The sequence below is a fragment of the Chelonoidis abingdonii genome, chromosome 1 (assembly GCF_003597395.2).
Source record: "Chelonoidis abingdonii isolate Lonesome George chromosome 1, CheloAbing_2.0, whole genome shotgun sequence".
Lineage (NCBI taxonomy): Eukaryota > Metazoa > Chordata > Testudines > Testudinidae > Chelonoidis > Chelonoidis abingdonii.
This window is the reverse complement of record NC_133769.1, coordinates 65821521-65836962: the sequence shown is the minus strand read 5'-3', so window position 1 is coordinate 65836962 and position 15442 is coordinate 65821521. Positions and strand designations below refer to the sequence as shown.

General features: G+C 42.5%; 1 protein-coding gene across 1 annotated transcript in view; it reads right to left on the bottom strand.

The window, feature by feature from the left end:
- The window catches only part of XPOT (exportin for tRNA), an 86826-nt gene that overhangs the window by 35338 nt on the left and 36046 nt on the right, over window positions 1–15442 (bottom strand). Inside the window, 9 exon segments of the mRNA XM_075063460.1 lie at window positions 988–1129; window positions 2574–2668; window positions 2875–2994; window positions 3156–3300; window positions 6229–6369; window positions 10527–10549; window positions 10552–10586; window positions 12183–12225; window positions 12572–12808. Of these exon segments, the coding sequence (XP_074919561.1) occupies window positions 988–1129; window positions 2574–2668; window positions 2875–2994; window positions 3156–3300; window positions 6229–6369; window positions 10527–10549; window positions 10552–10586; window positions 12183–12225; window positions 12572–12808 (981 nt within the window).

Below are 15442 nucleotides of genomic sequence, written 5' to 3'. Positions count from 1 at the left end.
CTCCAGTGCTTTTGACAGATCAGTGCGCACTTTAACAAGAAGTATCAATAAGGAGTTGCAATTGTTTGGCAGACCTCATGCAATTATTCAAAGGTCATCAATAGGTACAAAGTCTCATCTATACAGGTATTTCTAAAAGCCCTGCTTCCTAGGACCTATTCAAAACCAAGATACTGAAGCGTGTGCCTAACTTTTAATCACGAGTAGTCTCACTTGAAATCCCAGGAATCATGGGACTACTCCATGTTGTTAGAAAATTTACTTAAGTACTACTGATTAGGCCCTTAGTACCTAGGCCACCCAAGAATATAAATTCACACACTTCCGGTCTTGTGAGATGCTTATAGACAATAAGGAGTACTTACAGGTGGAGAAGTCTAGCAAGATCTGTATCTGTCAGAACATCTTCATAAAGTCATCTTTTACTGAAGTAAAACATTTAAGGAGTATTACATATTCTAGAATCACACTTGAAAATCTTAGCACAACTGCAAGAGAGAATCCTGCTCATAAGTAGGAGAGACTAGGGTTTGGGTTTGGACAGCATGGTTGAACGCAACCTCTCCATGTTTCTTGTGTGTTCTTCGAATAAGGGTTGTTTATTTTAAAGAAGCCCTGGTTTTTAGATTGTAGGAAAAACCTCAAAAATGTTAGTAATGAATGCAGAGATGTCTGCAGAGTCTGCCAGAGAGCCTGGAAAATTAGCTGACATCAGTCGGGAACAGCCCTGTTTCATTTCAGATGTTGTCTACACTTACAGGCTGCAGGTCTGCACCGCTGTAGAGCACTTACTGAAGTTGCTACCTAATGGCTGACAGTAAGCATTTCCTATGGCATAGGTATCCATTCACCAAGAGAAGACGTTGATGTCAACAGGGAGAAGCCCTCTATTGACATAATAACTTCTACATCAAGCGCAAGTTTGGTATTAACTGCTTCTCTCGAGGTGTGATTTCCACATGCCATCCATGACGCTGGTTGATATACCAATGTAGTGTTGTAGTTGTTAGACCACGGTTTAGTAATGTTTACATTTAACAGTTTGAAAAAGGAATCAGGTCTATGTCGTATGTATTGTTCCAAGATTCCTGTTTTAGCCAATTGCTGAGAAGTAGACCAATGATTGTCGCTGCACAAATATACAGTTAAAAATGTTCACAGTCTGTGATTATCTCAAATACCCCCATACAGAACAAGTTTGCCGTACTAGTAAACAAACACAAATGTCATATTTGCTAGAACTGATATAAACATTTTAATTGGTTCACTTTTAAGTAAGTTCTGTTCACCATTTCACTACAGCTTGCGATTGTAACTTTCTGTTCACTGTTTAATTCGTATTTCATATGACTTGCATCTGTCCTCTCTACATAGGCAACTTGTATTAAAAAATTTGTAGGAAACTTTTATCAAGTTAAGCCCCTACGGATAGTAAGTTACCCCAAGTTGAAGAAACATGTGCCTTTGCTAGAAGAGAATAAAATCCCCCGCCCCACCACCACTCTGGCAATCAATTGCCCATTTGACTGAATAGTGGAACTGAGTGAAGGCTTGGAAGCACCCACCCCAACAGCTACACAGTAAAGGGGAATGGAAGCCAGAGCAGGAAGACAACTAGCAACTTGTCAAGTTGGGCCCAATAAGAAAACAGCGACATATGCGACCTCAGGGATTAGAGAGCAAGCACCTCTTTAGAAAAACGCCCTCTTTGAGCAGCATTGGACCAACACTCAGCAAAAAAAAGCAGCACAAAGCACAGACACAACGGAACAGACCTCAGAATTCTGAATCTGTCTGGATTGCATAAGAGGAAGCTGCAAAATACAGAGGTTCTTGCAGAAGACCGCTGGGTCTCGTCTTGGTCACCATCGGAACGCATCGATCCGGATCGGCAGAAACCGCCTCACCCCTCCCATCTAACCACGCTGGCCAGTGCAGTTAAGGGAGCAACAGTGGTACAGGCAGCAAGACGGAGTTGTTGTGTCCCTGTGTGTGTGAAATGCATGACTGTAATATATCATATGCATATGATAGAGTATTAATTAATACCTGTATTACTAATAAATGTGGCGTTTTGCCTTAATCCCCCTGAAAAGATCCCGTATAGTACTTTGAGTACAACATATTCAAAATTTGGTTAACTCTTCTGTAAGTTGTTTTCAGGTTACCACACTGAGGAATGATACTAATACTGGAACTCCACTCATGATCTGCCCACAGTTGCTGGCTGGTTCCACGAAGATGATGAGCAGCGAAAGTTGCTATTGACTGGTATATCACCATCATTAGACTTCAGAGTTAACACCAAACTGAGGTGAATTGGGAGAGTTCACATCCGTTGTTCCTTTCTCTACAAATTCAGACAACTCTCCTTCATTTTAAGATCCTCTGCAGTACTGGCTGAATTTTACAAAACCTAATGGGTCTTTCAGAAAAGTGCTTTTACGGTGCACCACTTCATTCCTGCTCATTTAACCTGTTTCTTTTATTGAAAATTCAAAAAGTCACTGCTCTCTCATCACCTGGAATTCTTTTGTAAAAATTGGACACCATTTGAAACAACTTTCACTTACTTAAGAGATTTGACAAATCTGGAAAAGAGGTAAGCAATTCTGCTTCGTACTTTTGGACTAGTATGGCGAAGACCTCTGTGATCTAAGAATGCCATCTGCAAGTAAAATAAAAATTTCAGTTTGTATTCATTGTACATAAGCTGAAAATTTAACAAACCAACAAAATTTCAATCATCTTTATCTTTTTCAGAAAATAGATAAGGAAGGACAAATTCTCCAAACACAAGAAACCTTTCCAATATTTACTTTATCTAGTTGGAGAAAATAAAGTAAGAAATTTTGTATGAATGATCAAACTTACTAAAACATTTGGAATGTGCTGAGGTTCAACAGCGAAAAATTTTTCATATCTAACCACTGTTTCAAAGAATTCCAGTGTCACTGATGTATGTTGATAGGCACTAACACCAGATGTCACCAGCTGTAAGGAAAAATGAATTAAGGAATTAGGATTAATCATTTACGGTGCATAACTACAGTTTAGTGAGGTATTGATAATCATGATGAGCCTTTCATGTTAAAAGAAAAAACTACTAGTAAATAGTGAAACATTTAAGTAACTCTTACAGCTGAAATACTTACAGTTCGCATCATATCCTGCAAAGCACTTGCTTTTGAAATATCACCAGAGAAGTGAGCACCATGAGAAACAGGGAGAGCCTCAGCCAACATATACAGGAGCCTTATTGCTACTTCTATTTCCATAAAACGTGTAGCCTGCCAATTCCTATAAAATAGACATGAGATTATGCTTCAACAAAAGTCACATTAACCAATAGAGTTTCATGAAACACTCAAGCTACCAATTTTGTACCCAAATATATTGCCCAGTATTTTCCTGTGAAGTGCCTTGAACTGCATGGCATGGAGAGACTACAGATGTGCAGTTTCATTAAACATAGTCTTTAACTAGGCAAAGAAAGACTATAACAGGGGTCGGCAACCTTTCAGAAGCGGTGTGCCAAGTCTTCATTTATTCACTCTAAATTTAAGGTTTCGTGTGCCGGTAATACATTTTAATGTTTTTTAGAAGGTCTCTCTCTACAAGTCTATATATTATATAACTAAACTAGTGTTGTATTGTAAAATAAACAAGGTTTTCAAAATGCTTAAGAAGCTTCATTTAAAATTAAATTAAAATGTTGATCTTACGCCACCAGCCCGCTCAGCCTGCTGCTGCTCTGGGGTTCTGTTCACCTAGCCGGCAGTGGGCTAAGTGGGGCCTGCGGCTGGGACCCCAGCTGGGAAGGGTCTGGCAGCCAGAACCCCAGAGCAGCAGTGGGCTGCGCGGGGCCAGCAGCCAGGACCTGAGACTGGCAATGAGCTGAGCGGCTCAGCCCACTGCCGCTCAGGGGTTCCATTCTCTGGCTCCTGCCAGCCAGGATCCCGGCTGCCGTACCCGCTCAGCCCACTGCCAGTCTGGGGTCCCGGCCCTGTCCACATACAGTGGGTACCTACCTTCTCCCTGGTTCTGGCCCATTCTCTTCCTCTCTCTGCACTGAGCTGAGGATGGGAGTGGACCAAGCACAGGGCTGGGGATGAAGGGTTTGGCCAGGAGCTAGAATGAAGGAGGGGACTCAGGGTTGGGGCAGGAGGTTTGGGCTGGGGGACTTACCTGTGCAGCTTCCCATTTGGTGTGAGGTACAGGTGGGAATGTGAGTGGGGGTGCAGACTCCCATTTGGTGCTTCAGGACGGTAGGGGTGGGGATGTGTGGGGTACATGGATGTTGGGGGGGGGCTGGGGATGTGGAGGTGCAAGAGTCAGGGCAGAGGGACTGGGGGCATGTGAGACGGGGGTGCAGTGCAGAGTGGGGGGCTGGGTATGTGTGTGGTGCCAGAGTCAGGGTTGCGGTCATGGGGGGGGTATGAAGGAGTCAGAGGGCTGGGGTAGTACACGGCTCAGGGGTGGGGTGGGCAGGGCTCAGGGCAGAGGTTGCGGTGCTGTTGTGGGGGGGGTGAGGGCTGGGTGACTGCCGCCGCCCAGACCCCCCAACGTCCCCCCCTCTGCTCCTTGTCCTGGACTACTCCCTCTGGGACCCCACCCTACTAAAGCTCCCATTCCCTAATTGCCCCCTAAGACTGTACTCCCTACCTGTCCCCTGACTGCACCCACCCTTATCCACACACCCTGGACTTCCATGCCTATCTAACCGCTCCCCACCCCTTGACAGGACCCCCAGAACTCTGGACCATACACATCCACCCCCCACTTCCCTGCCTACCCAACCCCTCTCCACACCCCTAACCTCCTGACAGCTCCCCTAGAACTCCCGACTCATCCAACCCCCACAGCTCTTTGTCTCACTGACCATTCCCCTCCAGAGACCTCCCAACCCTAACTGCTCCCCAGGACCCTCCTTGCTCCCTGTTCCCCGACTGCCCTGACCCCTATCCACAACAGACCCCGGGACTCCCATGCCCCATCCAACCTCCCCTGCTCCCTGACTGCCCCCTCAGAGAAGCCCCGCCAACCATCCCCTGGGATCCCACCCCCCAATCCAACCCACCCTGCTCCCTGTCCTTGATTGCCCCACCCCAGCCCCAGCCGCCTTACATGAGGCTCCCCACTCATCCAGAAGCTCTGCTGTCACTGTGCGCAGCCGCCGCCCCTCAGAGCACTGTGCACACGGCAGCAGGGCTCCAGATGAGCATGGATTGTTTTTCCCTCCCTACAGAGCCAAATGCTGCCCCATGGGAGCGCGCAGCCCCAGCCCCCAGAGTGCTGCACGTGTGGCAGCAGGGCTCTAGGGAAAGAGGGAAAAGGCGGGGGAAGGGCTGGCAACTTGCTGCCCTCAGGCCGGCGCTCCAGCCCAGGACCGCGGACCCCGTGGCTTGCTGCTTTGGCAGGATTTTTAATGGCACGCAGAGTCCCAGAAGGCAGCCGCATGCCATTAAAAATTGGATCACATGCCATAGGTTGCCGACCCCTGGACTATAAGAACACTGACATCCTGAAATATTGGCCATTAGAGAGCATTATTTTTTACATATACAAACATGCAGCATTTCTTTTCACCATTATAGCAGTACCATTGAAGCAGTAGAGGAGCATTCAATAAGAATACTGTAGGTTTCTCATAGCTGCTATTTACGATTGAGGAGGAAGACCAATTTGGTATGGTTTGTGGTTTTTCCCCTACGTTATCTATTCGTACTGAGCCTTGATAGTAGCAATATTTGATGCAACTCCTGTTTCCACTGGCACTAGTCTATCACAGCTTCTCACCTCCTCAAATATTTTGGTAGTTTTCGCTATTAGCTTTAAAAATATTTAAGCAGGCGGCTATTTATCCACATGATGAAAAGCTAAGGAGAAACTATTCAGTTGCTAGATAATGGTGGTCCCTAAAGCGAGAGGATGGTCATAACCTTAAAGTTAGAGAGAAGGCACCTATTTTAGAGTCTAAGCCCTCATTTAATACTACAAACAGATCAAGAGGGTTTCTAGAAATCTGAGACTAAAAGAATAATCACGATTATTTTACTGCTGAAGACACAGCAAAAGGATATTGACCACTAAATTAAATGTAAAGAATGGTTTACCTGAGAGCTTTGACAAGGACCGCATGAGAAGTCTGTCATCTGTTATTGCATCAAGCAATCTTTCCTGAAAGTGCAATCTTTCTTAGAGCCAACTAGAAGAAATATAACTTACTGCAGTGTAGTGTTAAAAACTCTGCGGACTGAAGCCAGTAGCAACTCTGGTGAGACCTGAGCTAATCTGTCCAACAATAGTTTCAGCTGTTTCCTGTATTCCACGAACATTGCTTCATCTTCACCCTGCAACACACAGATTCTTCACGTAATCCACATTTAAGACAAACATCTGAAAATTACATCTTTAGAAAACTAAGTTGTGATTAGTCATGATACAAAACAGATTATGAAAAGGTAGATATGTAATTGGGTAGATATGTACCAGTCATCTTATTTGCTTGTGTCTTAATAGCCCTGTCATTATTTTCTGTATTACAGTGACACCTAGAGGCCCCAACTGAGAACAGGGCACCACTGTGTTCAGGACACAGAGCAAGACAGTCCATGCCCACAAAATCGTACAGTTTAAGTCAGTGGTCCCCAACCTTTTTCATCCGGCAGGCACCAGACAACAAGGCACAGAGGCGGCATTTCAGCAGCGATGCCTCTGAATGACGCAGCTTGTTGGCAGCAATTCGGCGGATGCTCGTCCGCCGACCAGTACGCGGGCTCAGACGCGCCGTGGGCACCATGCCGTGTTGGGGACCCCAGCTTAAATATCCAAAGCAAAGTGAAAAAAAGAAAAAAGGGCCTCCAACCCACTCTTGCTTTCTATCCACTTGTTTCGTCCAAGAATAAAAGTTCTCCCTCAACTTTAAAATTATGTCATATGTCAACCTTCAACTACATAAAGAATTGTTATAAAGAGGACAATGACCAGTAGTTCTCCACATGCACTGAAGCTGGACAAATAGTAACAGGCTTAAAGTCCAGCAAAGGAGATTTAGGTTTCATATTAGGAAAGACTAACTACAAGAGTAGTTAGGTATCGGATCAGGTTGACAAGAGAGGTTGTGGAATCCCCAGGCTTGGTAGTTTTTAAGAACAGGTTAGATAAACATCTGTCAGAGATGGTCTATTATATTTGGTCCTGCCTCAGCACATAGGGAATGGACTCTCAAGGTCTCTTCCAGCCCTGTGATTCTTCCTTCTCATCAGCTTCCCAGTCTCTCTCCACTAACAAGATGCAAACCCATCTAAACCACCTTCCTTCTTTAGCCGGCATACTTAATCATACAGAAATTGGACCTCCTATCTTCCACCTTCCAGATGAAGCCAAGAGGAACCTCAACATCATTTCACTGCAAGAATCGCTCCTCTGAGGCTACAAAAAATGTTTTCCCCCTTCAGCACAGGATCTTAAACTGCTATCCTTGACTTCTAGCCATAGATTAAACCAGGGGTTCTCAAACTGGGGGTTGAGACCCTTTCAAGGGGTCACAAGGTTATTACATGGGGGAGGGGGGAGGGGGATCACGAACTGTCAGCCTCCACTTCAAACCCTGCTTTGCCTCAAGCATTTATAATGCAGTTAAATATTGTGACGGGGTCAAGCCAGACAGCTAGAGGAAAGTGCTGCTATTATTTTTACACAACTGTACCCCGATTACACTCCCAACTTGTACAATCAGAGACAGTCAAGTTAAGTTCTAGTAGAAACTCCTTATGCTCCTTTAGTGATTTTGATTAACTCATCCAATAGTCAAATAATATAGATCAGAGTAACTAGCTGCCTGCTACCTGCAGCAGTCCTTTACAGACCATTTCTTGTAGGAAGAGCCCATTTTCCTTCAGAATAGCTGTAAAGGATTCTGGGGACAAAAACATAGTAGTGACAGTAGCCACTTTAGTTGACCCCTTATATAATTTAACTACCAAGTTTTCTCCCAATGTGACTGCACAGAGTTGCACCTATAGTTCTATTATTAAACCTGGAATTCCCTTTTTATAACACCACAACTGTTACTCTAACATTTTCACAGCCGTTACTTTTAACATTTTTGTCTAAACAAACATTTCACATGAGTATCCAAAGTATCCTCCATAAAAACTTCAGAAAATAAAAGTGTGGAAAGGAGGGGGGCATGGAAAGCAACCAATTAACCCAGGAGAGTGCTTTTTTAAATTGCTGCCTGATCTTAAGAGGTGCAAGTCTGCATTTGTGTACAACACCCTAGGCTTAGCAAAGGTGGAGCCAGTGCTATGGTTAAACCCAATTAATCCATGGAAAGCAGATATATTAGCCCCAGGATAAGCAGGTCCCTTTTTCCTTGATAGCTGATCAGGGGTTACTTTAGGTTAATCAGGACACCTCGGGTCAATCAAGAGCCTGCCAGAACCTGTTAAAAGCCTCCCCTCCAGCCAGATAGAGGCAGAAGATTGAGGGAGGAAGGCCAGCTACTGCAGAGCTGGGCAGTGCAGATGCTGACAAGCATTAGGAGAGAAGCCATGCAGGTACAGAGGCGAAGGGCAGGAGAATCCCTGCCCAACAGGGCAGACGGCCCTTCCAGACCCCAGAGATCTGAGGGAAGAGACCCTGCCAGAGACTGAACCAGGTGTCTAGTCTGTTGCCACTATGCCTGGAGGGGCTACCAGAGACTGAAAGGCTCCCCTGCTCCCCTTCAGGGAGGCGTCATAAGCTTTCCCAAATCTGGACCTTAGCGTCCAGAAATCTGGGTGCCTGCATGAACCCCTCTAAGCTTAATTACCAGCTCAGATTTGATCTCGCTGCCACCAGCCAAAAATTCCAGGGTTTTGGCTCCCTCTGGTCTCCCCAAACCTTCCCTGGGGAACCCCAAGACTCAGAAGCCCTGAGTCTTACCACAAAGGGAAATAACCCACTTCCCTTCCCCCTCTCTCTCCCACCCAGACTTTCCTCTCTGGGCTAACCTGAGAGTTACTGATGCAATCTCTTTACATCACAATACCAAGAAGCATGTCTCCTCTATTCCACAAAGAGACAAACCCAAATACAAGGAAACAGAAATGATTCTATTCTCTCTTCCCCTCCCCACCAATTCCTGGTGCTGCAGAGCTTTACCCTCCGTAGATCTAACACAAAGAGAATTCCCTCCCCTCGTTCCTTAGCCTACCCAGAGAGAAAAAACTCAAACAAGTCTTAAAAAGAAAGCTTTATATAAAAAAAAGAAAAAAAAAACACATGAACATATGATCTCTGCATTAAGTTGACAATACACAGGGCTATTACTTAAAAGAAAAATATGAATAAACAGCCTTATTCAAAAAGAGATACAATTTAAACATTCCAGCAACTACACACATGTAAATACAAAAAAACAATATAACAGCCTATGTTTTTTCTACCTTTGTACTTACAACTTTGAAACTGAAGATTAGAAGCTTGAAGATAGAAAGAAAAAAAATCCCCTCTCATAGCTGAGAGCCAGACAAAGACACAGACGGAGTGCCAGAGGGACTCTCTCTGACAGTAAACCAGAGCATGGGGAAAATTCGAGGGAAAAGATGAATACCCCCAGCCCCACCGTAGAACAGAGGTGCGGGACCCACCAAACAGGAGGAAGCCTTGTCACAATATATAAAAAGTGTTGCTTTGCTATGTGAAAGAGGGCACCGTTTACAAAGTTTGAGAACTACTGAGATTTAATTTATTGTCTAATTCTTGCAAGTTAGCTAGTTTGGTCAAAAACTAGTAATTAATGAGGATGCACTGAAAGAGCAGCTGTAATTAGAAGTATTTAAATCTCTGGGGGAAAAAAAAAAAAATCTCACTGCCTTAGGTCTGAGCAATCGTCGGATTGTGTGTGGGTTGAGATCCTTCTTACCTATAATTTGGGCTTTCTTGCTACAAATTGAGCCTGACCAAATGCAGTTTCACTTACAGCTATTCAAGTCAAGTCCCAATACCAACAATTTGAGAGATCCTTGTTGACCTGTACCAAAACGCATTGCCTGTCTAAAATTAGAAGTTTGTTTCTTTGTCCTTGCACTTAGGAATTCTAGTGTTAATTTGAACCCCTGATGTGAATACCCCATTCATCTAAGTATTTGGTGTCCAGTTAGAACGGTATTGCATTGAGAATGCCAGTTTGAGCTCAGTTCAATGCACTAATTAAATCATACTTCAGTTCCAGATTACTCCAAAATCCCTGTAAGTAGTTGTCACCCAAACATTTAATTTAAGAGTTCCCCCTTTTGATACATACACGCTCTGATGATGTAACAGAAAGATATGCTTCGCATTGAGAATTAATAGGTTTCAAATCTTATCCAAATTAAAAAAAACTAAATACACTAATTGGTACTCACAAATTCTTTAAACAAAGCTATTTACATGAAATTTTAAAGATTCTTCACTTAAACACAAACAACATGTAATTTAAACTGAGATTTTATATTACAGAAAATCAAGTTTACCTAAATCAGGTACATCTAAACTCATGTTCAAAATTATAGTTCTTCATTCATAGGTCAACTTCTTCATAACAGCCAACATAAATTGGCCGTTATAGTGAAGAAAAGTTGAATAAAGATTAGTCTAGCTCCAGTACTTTCCAACAAGTGATTACAAAAGTAATTGATAACTATCATAAAATCCTAGCACTATACTTTGCAGATAAAGCAATCTGGGAAAATATTTTTAAAAATGCAGGTTAGCTGAAGTTACATCATTTAAAAAATTGATCCACCCTTCAGTAGACTGTTCTAAGAGACTTAGTTGAAGTTGTATGTTCCACAGGGTTTGTGTGCAATCAATATAATGTGACCCAAATCTTCAGCGTGTAATCCAGTTTTTAAAAAAGCCTGAATCACTATAATTGACAGTGCTCAATTTCATAGCAATATTATCGCAGCTCACTAGTTCCCACATTAACCCATAATGTGTTCCTCAAACCCAAAAGTATTAAATTCCCACCACATATAGAGCCAATCAATATCTTCCATGCGTGAACAATGTATTTGGGGGTAGAGGGCTGCAGGGGGGGAGAAGAGTATTTAGGTTTTTCAGGACTTTATGGGCTCTTTTTCCCCCATTTCCATTTTTAGAATGTGTTACTCTGAGGTATTCAAAGTTGATTGGTTTGTTTTTTAAAAAAAACAAACCATTAGAAGTACTGGGCTCTAATTTCTTTCTGTGAATGAAAAGCTATTCTAAAAAGTATAAAGAAAATGACATGAACATCAAGGTTCTTGTTATGCCTAGTAGAAAACAATAAAAACTGCCCAGAAGCCTATAGGGGAAGGTAAAATAAACTATCACTGGATATCCAAGAAGGGAAGGGTGAAGTTGTGCATTATTTTGTGAGAAAGAGGAGTGGATATGATAGAATTAAGCAGCTTCTACAAGTCAGATAGGGAATCTGATTATATGGTTTTACATGAAGCTGACTAGCTTATCTTGTTTTTTCTGTTAGTTTCAATGGTAACCTGCCTTGATCTAATGAAACAGAACTGGAACTACACAAGGACAAAACCAATAGGCCTGTTAGCACATAGTGTCCAAAGTGAAAAGCTAACACTTGAGGAATGTATTTCTAAAGTGAGCACAGTATGTGTTGTGTTTCATTTCATAAGACCCTCCTTCCAAATTCTGAACTCCAAACCTCCCCACCCTGCTTTTCTCTGAGTTGGGATAATTAAAACAATGTAAAGAGAATAATCTCAAATTCAGTTTGGAAAACTTCTCAGCTAGCCTATAGATACAAAATGACGACATCACTACATTATAGAGCACACTTAATCTGGATACCAAAATTCCCGGAATTAAGAAAAAATGGATTCAAGTTACTAGAGCTGATTGGGAGGAAGAGAGTTGGAAAATCTGGGCTAAAATAAGGTCTGTCTTTCTATGCATAATTCAAAATATATTGTAAATTTAACAATTTATTTGTAATATGTTTGGTTAAGTGAGGGCAACTCCCTAATGACAAGTCATGACAACTTTACTGATCCATGTTTTGAGACTAACAATTAAAATAGGTAGTCTTAATAAAAAGGGAAATGTTCATATTTCTGAGGAGTTTTAGGGATCGCATTTGCCAAAAATGACACTTATCAAATTAGAGCTCTGCTAAGAATGAACTTCAACTAGTCTTACCTCTACATTAGCTTTTTGCTGGTCCGAAAGCAAGGAAAGCTGTAATGAGACATTTCAAAATGTTATCTCTCATCAAAAACAATTTTTCATTTTCTAATAGCTATAGCAATGACTGTGTTTTTCTTTGTAACACTCGATACTGTTTGCAAGCATATTTTTCAGAGAACACAAAATTTCATCCAATCTCATGTCTCCAAAATTCTACAAAACAACTGTACATAAGCAGTATTCCACAAACCAATAAACCACAGCTACTATGTGTTAAACACCAAGCTATGAAGCATTTTTAAAACAAGTAAACTCGTTAAGAAACTTAATATGCAAAGTAAATGTTCTTAAGAAGTTAGGGAGAAAATAAGTTGCCATGTATATTTTTTTTAATTACCTGTTTCAAGATATGAAGGTAATCATAACAAAACCCAATAATATTAGATGAGATGTCATCATCTTCATGAATTAGCAGCTGCAACATTAGGGCCACTTTCGCTTCAATAGCTTGCAGGGTGTCTTGAGCACTCTTCATATCTCCATTCTTTACCAGTTTAGTCCAGCTAGTTATCAATGCTTGCCCCATTCCATTGACCAGTTTAGAAAATCTGGCTAGAAAATCCACATCATCTTCCTGGAGGAAGAAGAGGGATCTGATTAGAAATAGTAGCAAAGACTCAAAGCTCCAACTCCCCAAAGTGGTATAGATTCATGGGCAATGCTATGTGTTGTCTCTATAGGTACATAGTGTCATGTAAGGAAGTAGCATGTGTGTCTCCTAAATTGGCACAGAGGTTACCTGGATTGTTCTTTCCCTGATGGAATGGGGAGACAAAGATTAAAGCAATGCAAAAAATATATATATTCACGACCATTGAGCGTCACATTATTATAACAACTAATTTCCTCTCCCGGGTTAGTCTCCCTATCCCTTCTACCTCAAAATGAAAAAAGTGATCTTATTTATACATTCACTCCCCTGAAATCTGTATGATTTTAAGTACACAAGCCCAAGTGATTTATATGGGAAAAGTTCATACCCAAAAGTAATAAATAGCTGGCAGATCATTTTAAAAAAAACAAACATACTATGATGAACTCTTCTCTTCCGAAGATAAACGTAGCAGACATGTTTCTCTATTTTCAGAATCAACCCACTTCAAGTAAAATTGCTAGAAGACCTCTGAGAAAGGAATGTGTTTATTGTCACCCTTCATCACAGATATGAACTGTTTTACATATATATAAAGCCATTCATTCTAAAGCACACTATAAATTACACATTGGATCAGGGTAGAGTAATAGAGATCCTCTTTAGAGGAAGTGAGAGAAGGTTTGCATATTGGAGTCTCCCCATTCACCCTTACAGCAGCCTAGAGGCTCTTGTAGTAGTTCCCAAACTGTGGGTTGTGACCCCAAATGGGGTTCTAGGTCCAATGATGTGTTACATGACAGACAAAAATATTGCATGTGATTGCATGATGCGCTTTTCCACAGACGGAGCTCCATCTATAGCAGGCCACAAAGCAGGCCTGAGTGCACAGATAAAGAAAGTTGCTCTGTCTAATGTGTGGACTCATGGCATGATTCAGAGAACAAAAGGCATCTAAACCTTTGAGTCCAGAGCTAAGTGAAGTTTTGCAGCAGGTCTCGTCTATTGTAAACTACATCAAGAGTTGGCCTCTTCACACATGCCTTTTTGGAAAACTATGTGAAGACATGGGGTCTGACCACGATGTGATGTTCCACACTGAAGCTCATTGGCTCTCGAGAGGAAAAGTACTGGGACGATTTTTTCAACTGAGACCAGCTGCATGTCTATGCAATGGACAACAAAGAACGAATTCACTGAATTTTCTATGTGACCAAAGGAAGATGTGCCTTCTTGCCTAATTCACAAACACATTTGAGAAACTGAACAAATTGAATACAGGTCTGCAAGTAAAGCTCACATCCTTTACCTTAGTGATCAAAGCAAAGGATTCATGAAAACAAATTGTTTTTTCGGAAGAATAATCTTTTGAAGACAAACTATGAATCCTTTCCACAGCTTTACAAGTTCTTGGCTGACAAAGTTACTCAGCCTCCCATACTGGTGACGGTTGAGCTGATCATCTCATCAGATGGAGAAACAGCTTGCATCCAAATTACTTGGATTCCTTGGTCACTAGGTTGCTGTCTGGGGTCACAGAAAACAGCAAGTCTCAAAATAGGGTTATGGAGATAAAGTTTGAGAACCCCTGTTCTAGAGTCTAGTGTATGAGGAATAGAAAGCAGGAATGCTCCTTCTGCCTTCAAGAAGCCAGGGAAGAATTGTGCGTAGGCTTCCAGTTTATCAGACACTTACAAACTGGAGCTCACAGACAGCAACCTGAGCAGGAATTGCAGCATCCTCTCCTTTCTCTATAGCTGGGTGAGGGAGGTTGGGTTCTCATCTAAGCATTGGTCTGACAAAAGGGAGCACATCTTTTGCTATTAAGTTTATTTCTCTGGCTATTAAGGGTCTGGTAACATTTTCAAACCCTATGTGAGAGGAAATACGCACATGTGACATGATCAATTAGAAGAGTACAGTATGGGGGGAGGTGAGGGGTTAAGGAGGAGGAGAAAAAATAAATAAATAAGGGGAGGCAAGGAGATCCATGTTAGAGTCAGAGTTCAAAGCCAGAAGGGATCACTATATCATAGAGTCTGACTTCCCTGTACATCACAGGACAGCAACGCCACCATGCACCCACACATTAAACCCTGCAACTGAAATGAGACTAAAGTATTACAGCCCACAAGAGACTAGACTTATGTGCCACAGGTAGAGAATACGAGGAACCAAGGTGCACCAGTGCTTGAGGCCTCTGCAATGGCAGGGAAGTGATTGAGGTATACGCACATAATTCCAGCAAATGACCTATACCCATATGCTGCAGAAAAAGGCGAACACCCCTTAATAGTCACTTCCCAATCCCCACATGATCAGTTAGACTCTGACCATGTGAGCAAGAACCAGCCAGTCAAGCACCTGAGAGAATGCTTGGTGCCTGTAAGCATATAGGCAGGTATGGCTCTCCTTCGCAGTCAATCTCTGAGGGAGGCCACATCCCTTTGCTGACATGCTCCTGAAACAACAAAGTAAAGGGGAGAAGTCCCTCATCTCTGGCTCCAACCCTTAGGCAAGATAGAGCCACAAATAGTTCAGGGGCCCAGGCTCTCAGGCAGGGTGGGGCGCCAAACAAAGAGCCTAAGGTGCTGGCAGGGGTTGAACGCCAGCAAA